We start from the raw sequence: 9,588 nt of genomic DNA, 5'->3' as shown, positions 1-9,588 counted from the left end.
CCTCTCCTTGAGGCACGTGTCCTACTATAAGCCTTGGATTTAATTTTGATCTGCAGGCCTACAACACTTGATGAAAAGCATGCTTTATGGCCTCTCCTTGAGGCACGTGTCCTAATATAAGCCTTGGATTTAATTTTGATATGAAGGCCTACAACACTTGATGAAAAGCTTGCTTTTGGATGAAAAGGCATGAGCGCTTTTGAAAGCCTCTAAATCTATTGAAATTTTTTCTTAAAAGACTAGGAATAATATTTCCTATTGATAAATACCATGATTATTTTCGATGGAAAAGAAACTAGCATTCAAACTATCATATGAATATATACATAATTTCTTCATCCCACTACAATTCTAGAGAAACAACCTCCAAAAATGAGGACAAATACTAACACAAGCCGATGTGGCACCATATTGGAAGAAGGTTATTCCAGAATTGAAATCGAGGTGCTCACAGGGTCATTTGCAAACCTTATTTATAATCACACAATAGCTTGAATAGAGAAAGAACTTATGATGAGGTAAGACAAGTTGGAAGAAGATCTTGCCTGATTTGTTGCAAGGCGAAGACGTAAGACAAGTTGGAAGATCCTACCCAACATTCTTGATTTGTTGCGAGGTGAACAACTGCAAAGAAAGAATTTTAAGGATAGGCACATGTGATGAAAGAACTAGAGAAAAGGAACATGTTTTCAAGCAAAATAAAGAAACTTAGGAACACGATTGTATAAGCAATCTTCGACCATTCCTCACGACATTAGAAGGAAAAGGTATCTGATTATAAACAACATGACATTAGAATTAACAGTTTTTGAAAAGGGTACCTGATTATAAACAAACAACTTTGCACCATTCTGTCAAGACATTAGAATTAACAGATTTTAAAGAAGGAACAAATCTTCAAACAAAGAAAGAAGGAAAATAATTTAAAGCTTGGGCCATTCCTCCACATAAACTTTGACCACCCGGCAAAGAAAAAATCTTCAACAACCTGCTTAGGCTGCAGTAAGGCAAGATTGAGTCGGAAATAACAAAATTTAGTGGAAAATAACAAATGAAACAGGGGAGCAAAGGTTCACAAGAGCCTATGCTGCAAGCTGCAAAATTCGGTAGGAAATAACAAATGAAATTGGAGTGAAGTTTCTTCAGATTTATTTTGAAGGAGCATATGGATATAACCAACCTGACGGAATATTTCCTAATGTTGTGATCCATATTTATGATGAATACAAAATTTCAAATCGATTTATTCGACACATAGTATGCAGCCCCTAATCCACAATCCAACAAACGAATATTCTAGCTCGGAACATGGCTCTTGTTTAGCTTTCTGTGCGCTTTGGTTTCGGTCAAACAACCGATGTTTTTCTTGCTGCAGGACCAGAGCCCTGGAAATTGAGAAACACATTGAACCGAGTATTGAGAAACACAATGAACTGCAGCGCCTGCCCTTTATCACACAAATTTTTGGGCTCACATAGATCGACAAAATCCAAGACATCATGGGATTGAAGAGGATTGGCATGAAAATGTCTCAAAAAATAGCTTTGTGTCGAAATATGAAAATGTCCTTTCTTGCGTTAGAAGAGTAGCTTAAAACATATCAAAGGTATTCTCGTTGCACTAAGGGTCAATGTCTGTATTACAGACTGCAGATGGTTCATAATTGAAAGTCGGTATTCTCGTTGCACTAAGGGTCAATGTTTGTATTAACAGACTGCAGATGGTTCATAATCCAACGTCTTTGTATTATAAAACATATCAAAGGTATTCTCGTTGCACTAAGGGTCAATGTTTGTATTAACAGACTGCAGCTGAAAGATTCAGAATTCAGCATTGCCGATTCATGAAAATGTAACTCAAAGAGTTAGTTTTAAACATTTCAAAGGTCGAAACAATATTTGTATTAATCATCATGCAATCTTAGCGAGAAAGCAAAATCAACTGAAAACAAACAGATTGATACACTTCTGAGATTATTATGCAATTACATACAAGAGAAAGCAACAAACGGATGGACACATATCCATCTTCGTGATTATTATATAACTCACCAGAGCTTCAACTGGCAAAACTCTCTTTTACTGCACTTGCTCGACAGTGCATACACCGCTTGCAGTATCGTTTGATGCCTTCCCATCACCCGAACTAGTGTCCATCTTCTTGGACGAAGATGATCCCAGCAGCGAGCTCACAGCTCCAGTCACTCGCCCAACAATCCCAGATTGCTTGTTCTCATCTCCAGCACTTGGTAGATGCCTGCTTGCGTCTTCCTGAGCTGCTGCCGTTGTCGGAGAGGTTCCGTTCTTTGAGCTGCTGCTAAACGGACGTAACAACGTGTCTTTCACTGTCGCAGCGCTGTTGGTCATCGTCTCCGTTATCAGCTGCGATAGAGCTCTATCTTCCTCGCCTGGATCAAATCTAGAGGGTGCAGGTGCATTCTGAATATCCCCACGCTCGTCACCTGCTTCAGCTCCAGCATTGGAGCCGTAGCCCAGCTTCGATGCCACCGCTTCCTTTGCTTCAGTCGCCTTCTCCTGCATCTGCTGAAGGTAAGATTTCTGCTGTTGCTGCTGCTGCTGATCATCCAATGCCCCGACGCTAACATCACCTTCGCCGAAATTCTGTTCGCCATAGCCAAGCTTGCTTGCTACAGCTTCCTTCGCGCTAACGGCGCTGTCTTGTAGCTTCTGCACGTAAGATTTCGGCTTCTCTCCGCCACTGCTATCGATTTCCATCCCGGTGACTTCACCTCTCTCGCTTTCAGTCGGCGGGCTGCTGGCTCCATACCCCAGCTTCGAGGCAAGAGTATCTTTCAGACCCAGAACTGTGCCTGCAGCTCGGCTCGTAATTCCTGGCTTGCTTTCGCCGGACGAAACTTCATCAGTTGCTGACTTCTGCTTTTGCTGTTGCTCTCCTCCTGTCGTAGGAGATTGCGCCTGCGACCCTTCAGAGACAGATTTCTTCGAGCCGAAGATCTTCTCCCGTGCTTGCTCTAAGATGCTTTTCTTCTCCCCGCTTGGCTCTTGCGTCTCCTGCTCTGTCTTACTCACACCGTAGCCAAGAGCTCCAACAGTCCCCGCTGCCGCACCGGCAACGGTGTCCTTCGCTGCAGTAAGGCCCTCTGTTGACCGGTCTTTCAAAGGCTTCTGCTCTGCCTGCCCTCGGTCCTCAGTAGGGGGGATGTACCACGCGCCATCGTTGTCGGGCTTTACATATTCCATATCTTCATCTTTTGTTACAGGTTCCTGCGGTACAACGGTAAGATTAAACATTAAACATCTAAAGGCAACACGAAGCTCTCATAAGATGATGCAGCAAAGCATAGAATCTGTCCAAACAGAAGGTGCTCTGTGACTTCCAGGCTCCATCCATCAGTAAAGAACCATGCAGACACAGAGCTTCCAAAACAAAATTTCCATTCACCTGATCATGCGTTCGCCCAGTTTTGCCTTCTTCTGTAGGAGAACGAAGCGTTTCAGGGGGTGTGTCAGACTGTCTTTGTTTAAAGTCGTGAGCTGCAAGGTAAGGAGTCACTCCAACTGATTGTTGGCCTGTGCACAACACCAAATGCTTCAACTCATGGAAGGTCGGCACTTCAATCAGCAAGTAAAGAACAACGAAGAAAAGAAAAAAGGGATTTCGATAAAATGTACTGCAAACGATTGTTTGAAAGTACCTGGCGCGGCGGGCACCTCGTCTTGCAGTCTCTCCGATTTATACTCGCCTTCAGGTCTGTCAGTTCCCAACTTCAATTGACCTAATCGCTCTTGCAAAGAGCCCGCTCCAGGGGCATCTGGATCTGCCTTAGCGTCAAATGTCTCGCCGCGAAGACCAGCATTTGCGAATTCTTCGGAACCATAATTCGATTAGATTGTTCTGGAGCTGTGGTGATGCAAAAACTTCCAAACAAGAAATAGATGGGAGTCCAGTACCGTAGCTTGAAAAATTAGCTTACCTTTGTTTTGTTCAGAACCTGGCTGACTATCGAACACCTAAGCAGATGGCGTATCATATTTAAAATCCAATGAAGGAGCTAGAATCCCAAAACCTGGATATAAGTGCGACAGCCAACGCCGTTGAAAACCAAACCGCATATTGTACCTGCTGTGAGGAAGACTGCTGGCTCTGATCGCTGGCAACTTCTTCATCCTCGCTGCTCGACTCGCTGCTGCCGTGTCCATTTTCCTCCTTGCCCAACCCAGGGGTCTTCTGCTTGATCTTGGTCTTCAACTTCAGGGCCTTATCCTTGGCGCCCTTGGCTTTATCCTTGACCTTACCGAGGACGGACTTCTTGGTGCGAGGGGAGGGGCTATCCTGCTGGAGGGAGGGGGAGAAGGAGGGATCGGAGGGATCGATGTGGTGGTTGGATTCATGAGTGGTGAGGCGGGGGGGGGACTGCATATTGAAGGAGGGAGAGGAGATGGGCTCTTTCAATTCTATATTTCCTCACGTACACACTCCCTCACACTGAGTTTGAATTGAAAGAGAAGCTTGAATTGAAGGTTGCATTGGAGACGACGAAGATGATGAACAAGATCTAGAGGGAAGTTTGGCCTCCCCACCTGGCACGCCATCTCTTTGCCAAGTGGCTCCCCCTCGTGGAGCCTCCTCCATCCGCCACCTCATGTCTATTTTTGGATCTTTTTGTTATTATCATCTCTTATATCTTTTCTTTTATTCTATCTTCACTATCACTCCACAACCCCACGCCCATCCCAAGTCACATCGAGACTTACAGAGCCCCGAACAAGAAGGGGAGCTGGAGGTTTAGTGAGGGTGCAACCATCATCAATGAAGGGACGAACCCTCACCACACACGAGGAGCTACCAAGCCCTTTAACCTGGTGGAGATGCCCATGCTCGCCTGTTTTTTCGATACCAAGAGATGGCCGCTAGTACAACCAGTAGAGGGGAACTGGCTGGATTCAAAGGAGAACTTCCCTCCACCTCCATCTACGTGCTCTAGCCGTGTTTCCATTGTCTCTGCTTTCGGCTTCCTCCCCGCCCTTTCTATGAACTCACAGGGGCAACCTGAAACAGAGACAAACATCGACATTGTGCCTGATTCACAGACCCCGTAGGATTTCTACCAGACACCCATGGGTAACGCTGCTTGTATGGCCTTGCTACCGGCGGTTAGGGCTTCCCTCGCCCAACACAATCCGCTGCGGATGTACACAAGTCCAAATAATGGTACTCCTCCAAACAATTCCACAAAGTCGATCAAAAAGACCACCACAATTACATCATCTGGGTCTAGAGATCGTTTTCACTTGATTCACTGTTATATTGATCTAGAGCAAGAAGGTGTATGACATTGATCGTCAACAACGAGGCCTAATGAAAAAGATTCACACTTGAGAGAAGCAACGAGAGGATGCAACCAAACTATGCTCGGAGAAGGGATTGCACATCATGGGCAAGCATGCATGCCCCAAGTGGTCTTGGCTTTTGCCAAGCTACCAACAGATAGTTGATTGGAAGAGGAATACCCCTAAGAAAAACGAGCTAATGGATGATGGGTACAAAGGAGCAGAAGCAAGAGAACTTTCTATGCATGCATTACGACACGGACATATTTGACGCTTTTGATGATACTATGGCAAGGAGAAGAATGTGAACCCGACAGCTAGTGTCGTTGATTCAACAAATGGTGTTGTAGTGAAGGTCTAGATACGTCCGTGCAATTCATGTTTTCAAACCACCACGACTTCAAGGTGCTAATTTCACTAACTACTACACACGGGCCCTATTTCGATGCTTACGCATCGATGTTTAGCACGCGTGGGGTGCTAATCGTTGGTAAGCGAAGCGGGATTGGTCAAGTGTCAGGAAAGTGTTGCTATATAGCAATGTTTATACAGAGTCGCTATATAGCGACACTTACTAGACTTGTAGATGGTCGTTATATAGTGACACTGAGACAATTTCCTATAGCGACATTTTACAGAGAGTGTTTTCCCTCATATTGACCTTTAAAGATAGTTAAATTTTTTCCCTTTTCTTACATGTTTGATCCTTTGAAAGAATAAATGTACAAGAGCATGTACATCAAGTTTGAAGCTCATATATTCATGTCCAAGTTTGAGATGAAAAAAATCAATGAAGAGCATTTACATCAACGGCTTCATCCTGAGTCAAGTCTAGCGCGCCAAACAAGTCTATCTCCAACTCTATACCGAGTTGATCTCCTAAATCATCATCGTACTCTAGCATCGTACGTTCACCTAAGACTTGATCATCTTCTTCAATAAAGTGCAGTGATTCTTGATGATCGTCATCTTCTTCCTCAATATCGTGATGTCCATCTTCCTCCCGTACCATGTCATTATGCGCATCTTCCTCTTGGCTCATATTGTGATCTTCATCTTCTTCGCTAGATTCATCTGAATCAATTGGATCCGGCATTGGTAGTGGCATCTCCATATCCACATCTCTATTTTCAAAAAATTGCTTACTTCGTGGTACAACTTGAATCACGTACCACCATCTTGGATCAGAACGATTCGGATGAAAAACCACCTATATTGAAGATGGGTGCCAAATGCCATCAATTATATATATGAAATTATGCTTAAGTACATGTATCAATGGATCTTTAAAAATGAAAGCTTCGATTAATTAAATCATTAGTATGCACCTGCTCACAATGCTCGGGAAGAACAAAAGTATCACTTTCATCAGTCCAAAGTTTGGTGGAGTCTATTGCAAAGAAACCCCTACTGTCTTTCCTCACTGTCGCATGGGGACCGTTGTAAATATTTCTAAACCATTTTACATCAAGAATGAAAATACTAAATCGTATGAAATTAATTTCATAGATTTCGCATATGGTCCCACAATAATCCAATTGTGAGGAGAGAAGATTGGTATCCGAAGCACTTGCTTAGCTATCTTGTATGAAGTTAGCCATGACTCCACAATCATACGTGACTCTCTTTGAATCGATGCGTTCCACCCGAAAATGTCGTCCATATAACCATAATGCACTGTACTTTTTGTATTGCAAAAGAGCATCATTAAAACAATGAGGATGCATCTATTTTATAGCGTATATTGCCACAAATAATTAATTAATTACGTTAAGAGGTAAGAAACTTACATGCATCATACATCCGGATGATAACTCTTGCTCGCGCTCATTTATTGTCTCTCCATCGCATTTAGCTTTACGTAGAGCCAGTTGTAGCCAATCAAGTGACATGTGAGTGGGGAGAAGGGCGAGATCTCATGGATATGGTTGTTGCGATCGCCTGTACATTACTCTGAATCTCTTCCTTGCAACTATTCTTTCTGCTTTGGCCGCTTCATATCTCTCAACCCACTTCCGCATCTCGTTGCTATTAAGGATACAACACTTTTTGAATTTCTCAATTTGCTCTTCGCCCCAGGGGATTCACTCTTCATTAAAGGGGGACGTCACCTGCGTGCATGAACTTCAAGAAAACCCCCTATTTAAGATGCACGTAGGATAATAAAACACCCCTATTTAAGCTTATAAGATACCACCAAAATTCCATTATGTCCCCCCCTTTTCTTAAATCTACATTCTCTCTCAAGCATTTAGATTACACAATAAGCAAATTTAGGTTACTTTCCCTATGACTATTTAAAACCATACACAAAATCAAACTTGTTTGGACTAGTTACCCAAGGTAACCTATATTATGTCCCCCCTTCTTAAATATGACATGGTCCCCCTAGCTTAAATTCAATATTGGGAAAAAAAAAAGGGCCCCCACCCCTAATGTATAAGCTTATGCCTCATTTCAAAAAAACCCCCTATTGTACACTCACGTGATATCATAAGTTTCCCCCTGTGAATCCCCCGAGCTCTTCGCTTATCTTTGTTTCAATCCCTTTTCCTTGGGGAACCTCGCCAACGATGCGATCATCCTTGTTATGCCAAGCCATCGGGATCCATGGATGCAAGAAACTCCATGATATATACTAATGATTCTTGCACAAGCCATCCCTCTACCATGCTTGCTTCCAGACTTGCTCTTTGTCTTACAAACCCCTTCAAAGTTTTCATAAACTGCTCGAGAAAAAACATCCACCGACTATGAACGGTACCTGCAATGGCCACCTCATCAACAACTATGTGCCCAAGGAAGTGCACTTGAGTTGTCATAATGCTTGAGAGAAAGTGCTTCTCAAGCAAGCATACAGCTTCGATGGAGTCCACCCTAGCCTTCTCGATGCTCGATATGGAGATCTCTTTTTGAAATATCCACCTATTTCACATGCCGATGTAAGATATATTCATAATCAGTCTATAGATTATTCAACTTAAATTGAAGAAAATGCAATCAATACGATTTGATAGTAAGCATACCTCACAATACCACTGATCTTGAATATAGCATTTCTAACATCTTCTTGTAAGCATCCTTTCACTATAATTGGGAGGATGAACTATCAAAGCAACAAAGAAGTCATGTCAATAATATAACATAATCATAATTACACTAACACATCACGATTGTCGGTACACTAATTCTACAACTTAGAATACCTGTAAGACCTTGTACCAATCATGGGACTTGAGGCGACTAAGCTTATTGTCCTTTGAAAATGTTCCTTTCAAGCAACGCATGTACCTTGTGGGTGTTTGAAAAGAGGCAATGTCCACCTTGACTCCTGCCTCCTCTCTCTTGGAGAGGATCCATGTTGCTTTTGGGAGGACAACTTTTCCTGAAGCACGCACTTGGGGGCCACAAAAAAGACATTCTATTCATAGCGCACAAGTCTTCTCGCACTCCTCTCGAGTCTTTGGAACCAACCAAGTGTGCCCAAATAGTAGCCCCCACATTCTTGAAGATATGCATGGGATCCAAGATATGATTTATTTGTAATTGACCCCAATAAGGAAGCTCATGAAAGATGGATAGCCTCTTCATACCACGAGGATGTTCCTCTCCATTTGTCCTCCAAGCCTGAATCCAGTCACTTGCCTTCAAATATGATGGTGGTGGATCAAGCTGCCCTCCACACGTGAGATGGTCCAGCGGAAGGTATCGAGCATGACCTTCATAAACATTTTTTATCATATGTTTGGAGTATCATGCAAGCGGTTTCAAACCTGGTCCACAAACATGACAAGCATGGTACCCACTTGTAATAAGTCTTGCACACATGCATGAATGTGTTAGTATAAGACATGCACGCAAAAGAGTCATAAAAGCATAATCCTATATTATACATGTAAAGACAATCATGTACCTGTGCACTCTCCATATCCTGAGTAGTCATGCATGGTCCACTCCAAGATACCCCTGACCAAAATGTCATTGGTATGTCTAGGAGCTCTGGAAATATCAAAGACCTGCACTCCTCTCCATTAAGATTTGTAACTCCTCTATCAAAGGTGCCATGTACACGTCCATATTTTTGGCCTTGTACTTCCTTGACACAAGTAGTGCAAGCATGAGGTGTCCTTTCTTTATTGTTAGCCATGGTGGGATATTGGAATTCACCAAGACTATGGCCCATGTCGACCAAGATGTCGAGCGTAACCCGAAAGGGTTCATGCCATCCATGGTGAGCCCAAGATGTAAGTTGTGTGGCCCTCGCAAAGTCCGGCCA

At 43.1% G+C, this 9,588-nt stretch overlaps 1 protein-coding gene across 1 annotated transcript; it reads right to left on the bottom strand.

The window, feature by feature from the left end:
- Nucleotides 1-2,055: 2,055 nt before the first annotated feature.
- LOC147886305 (uncharacterized) lies at nucleotides 2,056-4,481 on the bottom strand. The gene is made up of 5 exons (XM_087395767.1): nucleotides 4,102-4,481; nucleotides 3,956-3,992; nucleotides 3,677-3,847; nucleotides 3,424-3,551; nucleotides 2,056-3,245 (listed from the first exon to the last, which is right to left on the bottom strand). Exons 1-5 carry the CDS (start codon nucleotides 4,399-4,401, stop codon nucleotides 2,079-2,081), a joined length of 1,803 nt encoding a protein of 600 aa, XP_087251893.1. The 5' UTR covers nucleotides 4,402-4,481; the 3' UTR covers nucleotides 2,056-2,078.
- Nucleotides 4,482-9,588: the final 5,107 nt, after the last annotated feature.

Source organism: Dipteris shenzhenensis, chromosome 24 (genome assembly GCF_047967505.1).
Source record: "Dipteris shenzhenensis isolate YYH24624 ecotype China chromosome 24, Dip_SZ_1.0, whole genome shotgun sequence".
Classification (NCBI taxonomy): Eukaryota; Viridiplantae; Streptophyta; class Polypodiopsida; order Gleicheniales; family Dipteridaceae; genus Dipteris; species Dipteris shenzhenensis.
Note: the sequence above shows the minus strand (reverse complement) of the source record. Positions and strands in the feature narration are given on the sequence as shown.

Coding starts and splice junctions, on each gene's coding strand:
- LOC147886305 (XM_087395767.1), bottom strand. CDS start 4,401: ATGCAGTCCCCCCCCCGCCTCACCACTCATGAATCCAACCACCACATC. Junction 3,993..4,101: donor AGCAGTCTTCCTCACAGCAG/GTACAATATGCG, acceptor CCATCTGCTTAG/GTGTTCGATAGTCAGCCAGG. Junction 3,552..3,676: donor CGAGGTGCCCGCCGCGCCAG/GTACTTTCAAAC, acceptor TGTTGTGCACAG/GCCAACAATCAGTTGGAGTG.